Source organism: Saccostrea echinata, unplaced genomic scaffold, assembly GCF_033153115.1.
Source record: "Saccostrea echinata isolate AGI-Se365-2 ecotype Australia unplaced genomic scaffold, CSIRO_AGI_Sech_v1 ptg000014l, whole genome shotgun sequence".
NCBI classification, from domain to species: Eukaryota; Metazoa; Mollusca; class Bivalvia; order Ostreida; family Ostreidae; genus Saccostrea; species Saccostrea echinata.
The window spans coordinates 16,899,942-16,916,074 of NW_026889763.1; the positions used below are offsets into that span (position 1 = coordinate 16,899,942).

General features: G+C 32.7%; 1 protein-coding gene across 1 annotated transcript; it reads left to right on the plus strand.

The window, feature by feature from the left end:
- The first annotated feature begins 857 nt into the window (after positions 1-857).
- Positions 858-16,133, plus strand: LOC133186854 (uncharacterized). The gene is made up of 5 exons (XM_061322216.1): positions 858-946; positions 2,516-2,599; positions 9,858-9,905; positions 10,438-11,342; positions 13,766-16,133. The coding sequence occupies exons 4-5, from the start codon at positions 10,466-10,468 to the stop codon at positions 15,040-15,042; spliced, it is 2,154 nt and encodes a 717-aa protein (XP_061178200.1). The 5' UTR covers positions 858-946; positions 2,516-2,599; positions 9,858-9,905; positions 10,438-10,465; the 3' UTR covers positions 15,043-16,133.

Genomic DNA, 16,133 nt, shown 5'->3' on the forward strand with positions numbered 1-16,133 from the left:
GTATCTTACGAATTCATTTTTTAATTTAATTTCTCTAAAAGCGATTAATGTTATTAACGTCTCCGAAGCAAGCCATTTAGTACATGTATGTATAATCAGTTACAGACGCGATATCTCGTAAAATACTGTATGAGTAAATCTATGGATGAAGCGTTTTAAATCAAGTTAAAGTCCTTATTTTAATTCGACTTAGACTATTGGTAAAACATATAAAAATCATATCAAAAATACTTATTAACAATTAAAGTCATATATGGCGTATTTTTTTAAGTTCAGACAAACTAAAATAAAAAAAGATCTTTCTATTTGTTTTATTACTTTATATAAAGATAGCACTTTCCTGTAAATTACATAATTTAAATGAATCACGTTTCAAAGATATTAGAAATTTAAAACAATAACCGATTTTATTTATCGAATCCGCATTTAATTAACAGACACAGTTTTAAAAAATTTAATTGAACTATGGAAACATGAGGTTATTCAAGTTCAAAATCGGTGGAAACTTTAATTTAAACGTAAATAACATAAATCGTGTTTATTTATAAATACACTCAAACTCGTATTTTTATTTATTTATTTAGATCAGATACGCCATATATAGCTTTAATAAAAAGAACGTGTAACGAAAAAAAATCATGGCAAATTGTTATTACTAACTGGTAACACATGTAGTGATTTGTGCAAGCTGATTCCTGTGAAGAAACGAATCATAGCCGTAAGAAAAGAGCTTTTCGTAAACCTCTCTATCGGGCACGGAATGCGAAAAATCAGAAACACCTCCGCCATTTAGACGTACGTAAACATTTTTAGAAAATTCTTCAATTTTCTTTGAATTAAAAGTAACCTTTTTCTCTGAGGACAAGAAAAGACGTCTGATTGGTGATACTCATTCGTCTCATTACGTGGGCCATTATATAGGTCATGCAGTCACTCAGTACTACTGGTAAGACCAGTAATTTTTACTACAGGGGATGTGGGGGTGTTTAAATATTTATTTCTATGCTACTAATCTTTCGAAGAATTTAGAAAAAATGTGTATTTGAGTGCTAGGTGTGGTTATTACAAATATTCCTACCTTTTCCAATATGTGACTCACCAACTACGTTCATCTCTATCAATGATTTGTTTACATATGCTGTCTAATGTTGCTTATGTAATTTAACTCCGTTGCGCATCAATAATCTTGAGCGATACATTTATCATGAATGAACGAGTAGCAATTTCACATTCTGAACAAATTTTAGGATTTAATATTTTTAACCAGGATTTTGTTTAACTGCTCAACAGGTATATTGAAAACATACATTGATATAATACTGTACCTGTGTACAGAAATGCATTAAATACTATATATACACTTTAAAGTTTTGATAAGTTTTAGTTCAATATGTTATTGTTTAAAAATTCTAAAAAAAATGAGTTTTTAATTGAATACTTTTAATTTTATACCTTGAAACATTCAAATATAACTTCCTCCTTCAAACATTTGAATTAAAGACATGAATGAGTATAAATTATCAATGAAAATTCCATAAAATGTAGGTCAGCATTTACTGAGAAATGAATGCTCCACATAAAGCCGATCATTTATCATTGGTAGATTAAAAATAGCTCACAAAAAATGGGAATTGGGACATAATATAGTAAAGTGACAAGTTACACATGCTATACATTTTATGATTTCTGAAAAACATAAATACATATATAAATATATGTGTAGACTTCTTTCATTTCACTTCCTACTTACATTTAGCAGGATGTAAATTTGTTTTATTTACTATGGATACAATTAAGTTTTATCAGGTACAGAAGGGTATAAACTTTGGGATGTGTTTGACAATAATCAGTCCCAATATAATACTAATATAAATGTATCAAAAAAGAAACTTTTTTATTTGTTATTGAGTTCTATGTTTCGAAACATTGCTATCTTGTACACATAACTAAATATACAATTATGTTAGCCATTTCATTTTGATCTGAATTACTTTTTAAGTCACACTAAATAGACTCTTTTTTCATAAAGACAAAAGGATTACTATATCTGTAGATGGAGCATACATTTGTACACCAGAATAAATTTATTTATTTCTTTTGGGGTGCGGGGAATTAGAATAGATCTTTGTTTGGTGGGGAGCCGTAGAATGGATTTTTCTTTGGTGAGGTGCCCTGGAATGGATTTTTGTTTGGTGGGATGCCCTGGAATAGATTTTTGTTTGGTGGGATGCCTTGGAAAAGGTTCTTGTGATCTAGATGTAATAAGCTGACCAGTATTTTTGGAATTCTACCAGTAGATTGAACAGAGTTCCTTATTAAGGATATAAAAACATCTTTACAAAATTATTTAGAATACAGAAACCTAGGTGTTTTATAAGGTTTAAAAATCTCCAGCAACACTAGCAATGATGAGAGTTTCATAGCTGTTACTTTTTCCTGCTTCATTTAATTTTCTTGTTCCTGATTTGATGTATATTTATTTGTATTATTATTATTATTATTTTTTGGAATTCAGGTCTTCAGAGGTCTTTGTCTTAGAATACCACATCTTTAATTCTGCAGTGGAACCGCCATTAAATTATCACTATAACATTAAGAGGTAAGACTCACATGTAAGGTATCAGTGAAAGAAAACAGTACTCACATTTCATTCAGTGGTGAACCTGGGTATCAAAAGTTCCAAGTTTCAAGACACTGAAATTATGTAGTTCCATGTTTTGATTAAGAACATTAGTATGATGTGCTAACTGAGGGAAAATGCACAGTGATATTAGCTTTTTTTTTCGTTAGTGTTCACTCTGGAGAAGATTTTAGGAAATCTTGTATTGAAGGAAGTTGTTAAATATAACTAGAATCCAAGTAAGATAAGTCTAAAGAAAGTTTGATTTGTAATTGTACATGTACTTGTATAACCCTTTGTTGTTACTGTGTTGATGTTATCTATAAACTAAATATTATCATTGATTATTGTCAGTTATTAGATATATTAGATAGAGATTATTATTAGATTCAATTCTATAGTAGCATTGTGTCTACACCAATTTAATGTTTGAACTTGTACATTGTACAAATGGTGTTAACAAATTATATCTGCTTGTATATTCTCCTGATTTAATATCCATTGTATTCCAGCAAAGAGGATATAGTATTACATGTGTCCTGTTCTACCATTCTAGTTACATCACACTATATTATCAACTGTCTTTTCTTCAATTCATGTGATATTGCAAGAGTAGTTATGGTTTGTTCCATTTCTTCACAGTTCTTAGACCCAAACTGGACAATTAAAAAAAAAAAACAAGTCTGTCAATTTTAATTTTTGTAGCAATGCAGTCATTCATGAAAAGTAAGTAAAACCTTTTCACATGGAGCTTAATGTAGAGAAATATGTATAATCAGAGTTTGATACTGATATTACCCAGAAAGGTGTACATTCTGATTGACTAGAAGTGCCTTTGTTATAGCTAAATAGGGAAACTAGACATGCCTTTGTTATTACTGAATACGGAGACTAGATGTGCCTTTGTTATTACTGAACAGGGAGACTAGATGTGCCTTTGTTATAACTGAATAGGGAGTCTAGATGTGTCTTTGTTATTACTGAATATGGAGACTAGACATGCCTTTGTTATAACTGAATAGGGAGTCTAGACATGACTTTGTTATTACTGAATATGGAGACTAGACATGCCTTTGTTATAACTGAATAGGGAGTCTAGACATGACTTTGTTATTACTGAATATGGAGACTAGATATGCCTTTGTTCTTACTGAATATGGAGACTAGACATGCCTTTGTTCTTACTGAATAGGGAGACTAGACATGTCTTTGTTATAACTGAATATGGAGCTAGACATGCCTTTGCTATTACTGAATATGGGGACTAGACATCCCTTTGTTATAACTGAATATGGAGACTAAACGTGCCTTTGTTATTACTGAATAGGGAGAATAGACATGCCTTTGTTATTACTGAATAGGTAGACTAGATGTGTCTTTCTTATAACTGAATAGGTAGACTAGATATGTCTTTGTTATAACTGAATAGGTAGACTAGACATGCCTTTGTTATTACTGAACAGGGAGACTAGACATGCCTTTGTTGTTACTGAACAGGGAGACTAGATATGCCTTAGTTATTACTATATAGGGAGACTAGATATGCCTTAGTTATTACTGAATAGGTAGACTAGATATGCCTTAGTTATTACTGAATATGTAGACTAGACATGCCTTTGTTATTACTGAATAGGGAGACTAGATGTGTCTTTGTTATTACTGAATAGGGAGACTATGTGTGCCTTTGTTATCACTAATTATTATGCTTCCTGTCAGTTTGTCTCTATATAGTCAATGCCCAACTATTTTCGCATAGTGTTCTAAGGATTTATATAGCGTAAGCATACTATGCCGAAATAGTGCATGGCTTGTTTTTCTGAAGAAAATCTGACAGCGCCCACACCTTGGGTCGAACTCGCGACCCCGAGATTGACATTCTGACGCGCTGTCGATTACGCCACAGACGCCATTATCTAAAGCAACGTATTATAATATACATAAACTTAGTTTCAAATATTTTACAGTTAAAGAAAAAAAAATAAACAAAATAATTTTTCTAAAATAGTATCTTGCAATTTTTTCCCCTTCACTCAACTAAAATTCTCTGAAACTATCTGTAAATATATCTAATGCATGGAACATTCAAAATTAAAGAAAAAAGATTATGACATACATGTAGTACAACATGACGTCATAATAGGGGTGTACTAACATGAATGGAAGAGGTGATGAAACATTGGAAATGGAGAAAATATTGTAGTTTTTATACAACACTCAGCATAATAATAACAATAGTGTTGTACTTTGCATTCACTATGCCTAAGTAGTAATCAGGGTTTGACACATAGTGCACTCGCCTCCGAGTGTCAAACCCTGACTACTATTTAGGCATACTACATGCAAAACACAACACTATTATATAAATAGGGAGACTAGAAGTGCCTTTGTTATTACTGAATGGGGAGACTAGACATGTCTTTGTTCTTTCTGATTCTGTCACTAGAAGTGCCTTTGTTTTTACTGAATAGGGAGACTAGACATGTCTTTGTTCTTTCTGATTCTGTCACTAGAAGTGCCTTTGTTTTTACTGAATAGGGAGACTAGACATGTCTTTGTTCTTTCTGATTCTGTCACTAGAAGTGCCTTTGTTTTTACTGAATAGGGAGACTAGACATGTCTTTGTTCTTTCTGATTCTGTCACTAGAAGTGCCTTTGTTATTACTGAATAGGGAGACTAGACATGTCTTTGTTCTTTCCGATTCTGTCACTAGAAGTGCCTTTGTTTTTACTGAATAGGGAGACTAGACATGTCTTTGTTCTTTCCGATTCTGTCACTAGAAGTGCCTTTGTTTTTACTGAATAGGGAGACTAGACATGTCTTTGTTCTTTCCGATTCTGTCACTAGAAGTGCCTTTGTTTTTACTGAATAGGGAGACTAGACATGTCTTTGTTCTTTCCGATTCTGTCACTAGAAGTGTCTTTGTTTTTACTGAATAGGGAGACTAGACATGTCTTTGTTCTTTCCGATTCTGTCACTAGAAGTGCCTTTGTTTTTACTGAATAGGGAGACTAGACATGTCTTTGTTCTTTCCAATTCTGTCACTAGAAGTGTCTTTGTTTTTACTGAATAGGGAGACTAGACATGTCTTTGTTCTTTCTGATTCTGTCACTAGAAGTGCCTTTGTTTTTACTGAATAGGGAGACTAGACATGTCTTTGTTCTTTCCGATTCTGTCACTAGAAGTGCCTTTGTTTTTACTGAATAGGGAGACTAGACATGTCTTTGTTCTTTCCGATTCTGTCACTAGAAGTTTCTTTGTTTTTACTGAACAGAGATATTCAAATGATAAACAAGTTAATGTATGTAGGAAATTTTATCTCATCAGTGCTGTATGGGGAAAAAATTGTTAATTCGTGTAATAAAAGAAATAATAATAATTGCATGACATAGTAGGAAAGGGTCACAGATATCCCATGTGAAGAGGTTATATGAATTTTACAAAGTATGTGTATATTGGCTTGTTGCACTCAGATAACTCTTCCTAGCCATGCTTTATAATCGGAGTCCATGATTGGTGCCCTGAAGAGTTGTCTTTGAGGAAAGAGCAATAACTCTTCCTTGTATTCAGACTTTGTAGCTGTGAAGTGTTGAAAAACAATATGATGACATTCTGTGAACAAATTATGTTTACGAAATTTAATTAGCTGGGTATATATTTGAGAAATGTGTTTTTTAAAGCTCTGAGAATTCAAAGCGAAAGAGATTAATCTGACCTTAGATTCTAAAACTTCCCTGAGGGATAAAGGATGTTATAAAGCTAGTATTTTATACCTTCATAGATTAAAAACTTATTGGTATGAGGTAGTGTTAGTAATTTATTTTTACATACACAGTAAAATTTTTCTTTTCATATTCTGAATTAACCATCTATATTTGCATACATCCTTAAGCAATTTAAATTAGATCTTGTCTGGGAATCCCCTGAATAATTCTTGTATATTTTATATAAATATATACATGTACAAGAATATTGAACACGTACAAGATTTGACAGAGGAAGGAATTTTAATTTAGATCCTGAAATCATACAAAGTAATGTAGTAAAAGTTTGGCTCTGCATTCAACATACTCCATAATTTCAAATGCATGGAAATAGACATGCAAGCATGTTAATATTTATTTTAATTAGGTCAAATAATCGGAATTTAGATAAGTTTTTACCATCTGAAATCTCTAAAGAATTCAATATTTATAAATTTCTTGTACATTTGGAAGCAACGTCCTTGTATTGATGTAATTTGGAAGTTTGTAAAAATGACAGGATTGTGACTTAGGGTTGTTATTTCCTTTCAGTGTGACTTTTTTTTTTTTTACGGTTATATAAGATTTTAAATAGTGATAACTTTTAATAAGGTCATTCCTTTTTGTTCTCTCTTCCTACGCAGTTTGAAAATGGATTTTCTAAAATGACAATATGAGTAGAATTCAACACACCCTGAGTTTGATGATTTATGATTCAAGATTTATGTTAGTAGACATGCCTTTCATAAGTTTTATCTTGTTGAACTAGAAGCACAAATCAGATGCTTATTAAAATAATGACTTTATACAAAAATCTTTTATTGAATCTTTGGATGAAAACAAAGGCAAAATTATTTTTATCAAACATCCTGATGTTTGAATAATAATAATGTATATATATTGATAATGATGTTTGCAATTGAATCAAGCCTTTGTCCTTTGGTTTAGTCAGGCAAGGGTCTAATTATTTGAAATGAAAAGTGACCTTTACAAGGAATTACAATATTTAGCAAGTCACTTGCATGCATGTGTTGTGGATTTCACAATGCCCAGAAAACTTTAGTGAGTAAAAATACAACAGAATAAAATGCTCAGAAAACTACTTCACTGGGTCCTGTGGTTCTGTAGTACCCCAAAAAATTTTAAAAAATGACTTTTCTTTTAATTTAGAAACTTGATCAGAACAAGAGTTACCCCTCCTAGCAAAGTTGTTATACATAACATGTTCACCCAAATAATCACTATAATAATAACATTTAGCAAATTTGTAAGGGGGGGGGGGGGGGGGGGGGTATTAGTCTTTTTATGGTTATTGAATATCTGTACGGTATGTTTTTATATTCAGATTTCTTGAATTTTACAAGTAAAAATATTTCATCCTGCAAATGACTAAATTTTAGATAAGCTTTTCTGATTGAACAATATACGTGATAGTTTAAAATTTTTACAGGACATATGGGCCGGATAAAAATATATAATTTACCAGAACAATCATTTACTAACCAGACCAACTTTTTTTTTCCTTTAAATTCATGCATTATTAAGATACAGAGGTTAATTATAAAAGGGGTGGTGGTGGGGAGTTAATTCTCACTGTTAAATTGAACCTTAAGTAAATCCAGAGATAATAAAAAATGATTTTATTGAAATGAACAAGCTTAATATTAATAATTTTCCTTTTTAAAGGGTAGTATAATACAGTTGCATAAAATTTTCTCTTTTTCTGGTTATTTGACACAAACAAACGATCATGACAGGATTCTAATGGATTAAAAGTAATCATGTATTACTACTAAATGGATCAAATAAAGGATATGTGTGGACAACAAGACCATATGTACATGTAAATTCAGATTTTTAGGCCTTATTTTTTCATTGGACAATCTCTCCTGAATCCTGATTTTTTTTACTGACCTGAACCAAATTTTACCAGTGAAAACCGACAGTCTGGTGACTTTCGCATAGACTGATTGAAATTTATCCATTGTCTGTTGTTGTTATCATAAACTCCTCTCCAGGACCGCTTGACAAATTTCAACCAAACTTGGCACATTCTTTGTTGAAGGGGATTGAAGTTTGTTAAAATAAAGGGCCATGAGTGACCTCTTAAAAGGGAAGATCCTCAGGTACCAAACTTGGCACATTCTTTGTTGAAGGGGATTCAAGTTTGTTAAAATAAAGGGCCATGAGTGACCTCTTAAAAGGGAAGATCCTCAGGTACTGTAGATTCAGGTTTGTTTAAATCATGGCCCCAAGAATGTGGCCAATGTTATGAAGAAAGCAAGCCAATAAAGGTGACCCATGTGAGCTTTGTGGCCCATGGGCCTCTTTTTTTTTCTTTTTTTTTTAACCAATTCATGAGGTCAAATGAGGGATGCTTATTCTTTTAAAACAATAGATTGTGAATAGGAGCATGATACTTATTATAGTGAATACAGAATGCATGAAAATATCATAGGCAACCAAAAGAAATGAATCAATTCACAAAAACAGCCCCCAGTCACCACCAAATATTATCATATGAGATAGAAACAGGACAGTATATGTCAGAGAATTAAAGCTTTATATCAGGTCAAGGTTATAATAAGGTCAAAGATTGTCACAATTGGGAGTACTGTATTTTAGATACAGATAGACAAATTGATTGCTTATAAATGAAAACAAGTACAAGGTACTACATCGAAATCCCCTGAGAGAGTCAGATTCAAACTTAATAAGATTTCATTTCACAGAGAATTTAATTCATGAACACCTATAGCACTATTGTTCAACACATTCAGGTTATGTGGCTAACATTTTTAAATCTAGTATGGAATACATAATAATATGGTGATCAAGGTGTAATGTGTTACAGCAGGCCAGTCACATAAATCTTATAGTATCTTTATTGACTATTTCTGTAAGAGGTAGACTAGACATGTATCATTTTAGGTCATTGAGAAGTATATAAAAATCTATCACTGTATCTATTCCTTTCTGCAGACAACAAAAACAAAGCACAATCATTCATCAACATGATGAAAATGATGAAGTTTTCCTATAAAAAGTAGAATAGCCCAAGATATTTTTTATTGTCTTGTTGATCATGATGATAAATATGAAAGTATTAAGAGAAAAATGATATATCTAGACTTAACAAAATGAACTAGATGATCAAGAGGAAGGTTGGTGCTTAGTCATTGGTGTGTAGGAGGAACTTCAAACAGTGAAATATAGACGGCTTCTGATGTCAAGTAAATCCAGAGGTGTTTAGTACTTAACAAAGTTGGCTCAGTCAGGTTCACAATTGGTTCACTGAATCAAGAAATTCTAAGCTACATCATTTACAATTCATATAATTCAACCTTGTCAGAGTTGTTTGATGTCATGTGTATGTTTGTTTGTCTGTTTGCCCATATATATATATATGGTGTTAAATACTTAAATTTCATATGAAATAACTGATTTTATAATTTAATGGCTTTTCTTAGCAATATTTTTTATTTTTCTTTTGTAGATTTTTCCAATTTATTGCCAGTGAAAGATGGACTGAAGTTGTAGAATGGTAATTGATAATTAGCTTTTCTTCTTACTTAATCACAGTCTAGGGGATATATATCTCCATATGATTTGTAATCTAATCCAACCTTTTTATGATCAAAGTGATAATTTTTTAATAACCTGTAAATTTTCTTAGTGGGAAGATGTTGGTTTTCAAGTGAAATTAATCTGTTATATAACTTAACTCATAAGATTAAGAGCACAGGTAGGAGAAATGGACGCTGTAAAAACCTTGAATTCTGTTTCCTGGTGTAATTTTAAACTTATAAATGTCCTTCAGGTATTTATAAACAATCTCTCTTGTTGATTTCACAGGTATTTATAAGATCTCTCTCTTTGGAGGGATTTTCATGTGTATAAGATACAAAACTTTCTTTTGCTAATTCAATATGAAATTTTTACCTGCAAAATTTTAGAAGAAAATTAATAAATATGAAAAAAATAAAATAAGAACTTGATTAAAGAATGTTCTCCTACTTGCAACTTTAACATTCAAAATGAGAGAAAATTAAAGGTGACAGTTCTATTTAATATAGGCTGCTGATGATCAGGCCGTACTAGAGAATGGAGGAGGACATAGCTATAATAGGACACAATGAGGAGGAATCTACTACAGAGAGTACGACAACAGGGACGGGGAGCCACTTTAACAATCTTCAGTTGAGTTTTACCAGTCACGAAAAAGATGGGTCCCTCCACGCATTACAGACAGCGTATAGTGAAGTGAAGAAACGCCTGCAGGAACAGGTAAACAAAAATGCCATACTACAGACCTCAATCCGTGAAATGGAGATGCAGCGCATTTCTAGCGGACGTCCAAACTCGGGAGTATTTGGTGCGGCAGGCCCGCCGTGTGAACCAGAGCAGGACCTTCAGGCACAGTATCGAGCTGAATTTGGATTCGCACAAAGTTTAGAACGACAGGTTATTCGGGCCAAAAGTACTTTATCAAAACTTGAAAGTGAAAATAAACATCTGAATAAGAAATTGACTCAGATTGAAGAGGAATTAAAACAATTTAGAGCTAGAGAAATTGAAAAAACAAAAGAAATTGAGAGACTAAGAGAAGAATTGCACAGTCAATCATCAGAAAACTTAGCATTAAAACAAGAGGTGGAAAGATTACAATCACTGTTACAAAAGCGTAGTGATGATGTTTTACGTCTTCAGAATTTAGTACAGAATCCTGATCGCAGTATGTTACAAACTCAGTTACAGACTCAATTACAGCAGAGAGATGAGGAGATACAGAGCCTGACCCAGAGGCTTAAGGGACTGGAATCAGGGTTACCCTCCCTAAATTCCATCTCATTCGAGGAGGAAAAGAGGATTCTGGATCAAGTGGAGCGATACAGTAAAACTATCAAAACTCTGAAGGCTCAAGTCCAGGATCAGGGCAAAATGCTGGTCCGACAGCAGGAGGCCATCAGGAAACTTATAGGTGGGTGGATATTGTAAAGTAATAGTCAGTGTGTGTGAGATAAGACCAAGTTTGAATAGTGAAAATTAAGCATCTATGGATGTGACACAAGGCCAGTTATGGAAAGTGTTAAATAAGTGTCAGTGCCTGTCAAACCCAGTTTGGACATTTAATAATATGAATTGACATTACTTAAGGCCAGTGGCCTTTACTAAAGAACTTACAACTAACACAAATTTTTTAACTGTTTCTTAATACCTTACATACTTAATATTTTAGATAAAAATTGCTCTGTAAAGATTTATTTCCAAGGTCTTAAAAATTATAATACATTTTTTTTCAAATTAATGTAAAGAAGACAATAATTCACAAAAACATGTATTGGTTGTAGTCCCAAGTTCTTTTGTAAAATGGGGGCCTGGATTAGATAGCTAAAATTATAATCCATGCATATGAATAACTCAATAGGACCCAGTTTGGATATTGTAAAAAAAAAAAAAATTACAAAAAAAAGGGGGCTTTTTATTAGCTCAACTGGTGAGAGACCAGAAGAGCTTATGCAATAGTAAGGTTACTGTTGTCCATCTGTCTGTCTGTCTGTCTGTCTATGAACGATTTTTCAAAATGCTACACATGTACTACTCCCACAGGTTTGGTCTGATTGCAATGTAACTTGGCACACAAGTAGACTACACTAAGATACATTTACTGTATACTGTTTTTTTATTTTGATGAATGATGTTGCCATGGTTACTGAAAATAGAACTTTCTGTGAAATACTTTCAAAATGCTACTTCTTCTACAATTTTGGACTGATTTCAGTATAACTTGGCACACTACAATGCATAATTCTGTGTATCGGTTTTTGATTTAGATGAGTGCTGTTGCCATGGTTATTAAAAATTTCTGTGAAATGCTACACCTCCTACAGTTTTGGTCTGATTTCAATATAACTTGGTCCACAGGTAGACAACATTAAGATACATCGTTCTTTTTTTGATTTTTGATTTTGATGAACAGTGTTGCCGTGGTTTTTAAAAATAGATATTTCTGTGAAATACTTTAATAAAAATGCTACTCCTCCTACAGTTTTGGTCTGATTTCAATATAACTTGGCCCACAGGTAGACAACAATAAGATACATCGTTCTTTTCTTTTTTGTTGACTTTTGATTTTGATGAACAGTGTTGCCATGGTTTTTAAAAATAGAAATTTCTGTGAAATACTTTAATAAAAATGCTACTCCTCCTACAGTTTTGGTCTGATTTCAATATAACTTGGCCCACAGGTAGACAACATTAAGATACATGGTTCTTTTTTCTTAGCTTTTGATTTTGATGAAAAGTGCTGCCATGGTTTTTAAAAATAGAAATTTCTGTGAAATACTTTCAAAATACAACTCCTCCTACAGTTTGATTTGATGTTAATATAACTAATGGCATGCAAGCGCCAAGTTGACTACACTGAGATGCATTATTGTCTTAATCAGTTTTTTATTTTGAAGAATGGTGTTGCCATGGTTACTAAAAATAGAAATTTCTGTAATATTCCTTCAAAAGGCTAATTTATGTATTTTTATTTATTTTTAATTTTTAAAGTCACCCATAGTAAAATGACATGAAAACTGAATATCTTCCATCTTACAAAAAAGAAAAATCCCACGACATGTACATTTATTTATTATATATCCTGTCTATGTTTAAATACATAGTTTGACTTGCCAGACATGTATTTAAAAATGTTGCATCTCAGTTTATATACACATGTACATGTACTGGTTCACGTAAAAGTATGATTAAGCCAAAAAAAAACTGAGGTCAAAAATCAGGTAATTGGGAATTTTTTTTATGAGGCATATTTCTTTCCTGAATACATGAAATAACAGGAAACATACATACAAGTTGATATTGTCTGTACAGGTTTCAGATCCACCCTTAAGGTGACTTTCATTCTCACCTTTATACTTCAGTGACTTATTACTCAGTAGATTGTAGCTTTTATTGTCTATATAAAGTAATCTATACATACATATAGTATACTCAATATCCCTTTGATATCTAATTGCCAAAGGTACAAATAAGAATTGTCTAAAAGTGCAGTATGCAACATTTTTTTCAAAAAAAGATAGTACATTTAATTTTTTTTTTTTGGGGGTAAGGTTTTAATTTATGACACAAGTAAAACTTGTACAGTCAAACTTCGTTATCTCCAACTCGATGGGACAAAGAAAAAACTTCAAGATATCCAAGTATTAAAGATATCAAGGGTTAAATACATAAAGAATAAGTGGTTGGGACTTCACTTCAACATATCCATGATATTCGAGATATCAGTGTTAGAGATACCGAAGTTCAACTGCACATGTTATAGTTCATTTAATTTTTATCTAAAAAAAATTTTTTGTACTTAATACATAATTTTTGACCAGTAATTTTCTGTTTCAGACAATTCTAGATGCTCCAGCCTTGGATCCACCACTTCCCGTTATGCAGCAGAGGGTTCCTCTTTTGTGTCCTCACAATCTGAGACACAGGTGCCCCCCAAAACCACAGACTTCACAAGTCACACGGTGGACGCCCAGAGAAAACAACAGCCCCTCATCTCCACCTTCCCCACCCTACAGACTTTGCCCATGGATGAGAACACACACAATCTGGATGAGCAGTTTCAACAGTTGAATTTTGGAAAACCTGCAGTTGAGAATAAGTCCACAAGGGGACCAAAAGAAAGTGAAAATTTGAATGCAGAGAGTGGATTTTATAAGTACCCCTCACCATTAGGAGCATTGAACAAAGAGAGCAAAAGCCCCCGACATGTATCAACTGTTAGTCCACCTCAAAAACAAGCTCTAGAGGCTACATATCCCACTGGTACTAAAACTTCCAATACTGCCAGGAAAAAATCAGTTCCCACCCAGGATATCAGTCTGTATGAAAACCTGGACATTCTGACTGAAGTGGGAAATTCAGAGAGGGGCAGGTTTATTGGGGACAGGAAATCTTACAATATTCCTGGATCTTCCAGTCACCACTATTCCCCTGAAGGTAGTGATTACGTGAAATTAAAAGACATACCAGGTCATCCTGCAGGGAACATTCCTATAATATCACCTCGTGTGAAGGTTCTGCCACCAGATGAACAAATCAGTAAAACTCCATATCGAATGCCCCAGGAACACAATAGTGGGGGAATATCTCCCCCTAATTCTGCAGTTAGATCCCCTTCCTCACAAACAAGGGGTGAAGAGACAGAGATTAAAAATAAACCCTTCCTCCAGCCTTCTGTTGGGCGAGTCCCACAAGAAAATGCTATGAAGCCAGAAATACGCACAGTGCCAAGTAACGTGGCACCATCAAGTACTGGAACTAGGCCAAAACAGGTTGTTCAGAAAAGTTCTTTAGGAAATTCACAGATATGTCCAGTCTGTGGACAAAATTTTGTCAATATTAGTATGGAAAATTTCCAAATGCATGTGTTTCATTGTATGGATAATGACTCAGAAGAGTGCATGACTTTACGAAATGTAACCCCACCCCTCAGAAATGTGTCCCCACCCCTAAGAAATGTGTCCCCACAGCAGACATCTGAGAAAGATGTCAGGATTTGTCCTATGTGTGATGCTAGCTATCCTGCTGAATTGCAATCAGAGTTTGAACGACACGTACAAGAACATTTTGGGGAAGAACCAATTGCAGATAGATTTGAAGTTTTACGTCCTTAATTTTTTGTTTTAATTCAGTGATTTGTTTTTCATTAGTTAAACTTTATAGATAACAAATTGTAATGTTTAAATAATTTTCAAGTCAGGTTAGTGCAAATGTAACATTTTCTCCTTTATTTAATATGAGAACAGACTTCTAATCAAGTTAAATCCATTACATGTGTATTTAAAGCCATCTTTAACTCCAAATATACATTATAGAAGAAATGTTAAAAGTTAACTGTTTCACTTACATAATGAACAGATTGAGAATCCTTATTTTTATTATTTTACATACTTTCACCCATTTTCTATCATTATTTAAAAAGATTTAGAGATAAATAATAAAATGCCTTTCTTTGTTATGCTATATGGGGAATAACAGTTGCAATCATTGTAGAATTGTTTTATAAAAATAACTTGTTAATGAGGGTTATGTATTTATTCTGCCATGTTACAAGCATATCAAACACAAGGACAGCACTTTATTGTGTAAATATATTGAAATGTAAACATCCTCTAGTCGGGCAACTAGTCTGAGCAGTTCAGTTAAATAAAATCAGATTAAGACCTTCAAATTCATTCTCACAGAATTTAAGAAATTTACCCAAGTTTTTAATCTGTGCATTTATGAGGAAGAGCATATGTTTGGTTTTTTTTTAATGGAAGTTACAATTCACCATAATAAGCCAGAATTACACTGTATGTAATTTCCCCCGGTTCATGTTTTCTGACCTGAATCTTAATTTAGCATAATTTTACAATTACATGGAAATACTGCCATTATGGTGGTATTTATGTTTGAGCCAGCCTTATTAGATTGGATACATGTAGATTAGTTTTTGTGAACAAGATTTCAGCTTACTGTGTTATTTATGTGTATATGATTGGATGTGTCTCTCCGTTTTAGGCTATATATTGGTGAGAAAATTTTAATGTATCTGGTTATTTCACAAAAATTTAAAGTTTGAGAATTATGTTTCAAAAGTTTCCAGTGTTTTTTTTCTGTAGAAGAAATTAATTTATGTAATGAATTTTTAAGAAGTTCAAATATTCAACAAGACAAATCCTTCAGTTAGCTGAGCTAAAAATTGTTAATATTAAAATGAATG

What these genes read in the sequence shown, in the direction of transcription:
- LOC133186854 (XM_061322216.1), top strand. Translation starts at nt 10,466, where the DNA reads ATGGAGGAGGACATAGCTATAATAGGACACAATGAGGAGGAATCTACT. An exon ending in GGCCATCAGGAAACTTATAG is followed by an intron (nt 11,343 to 13,765) that starts GTGGGTGGATAT and finishes TTTCTGTTTCAG; the next exon opens with ACAATTCTAGATGCTCCAGC.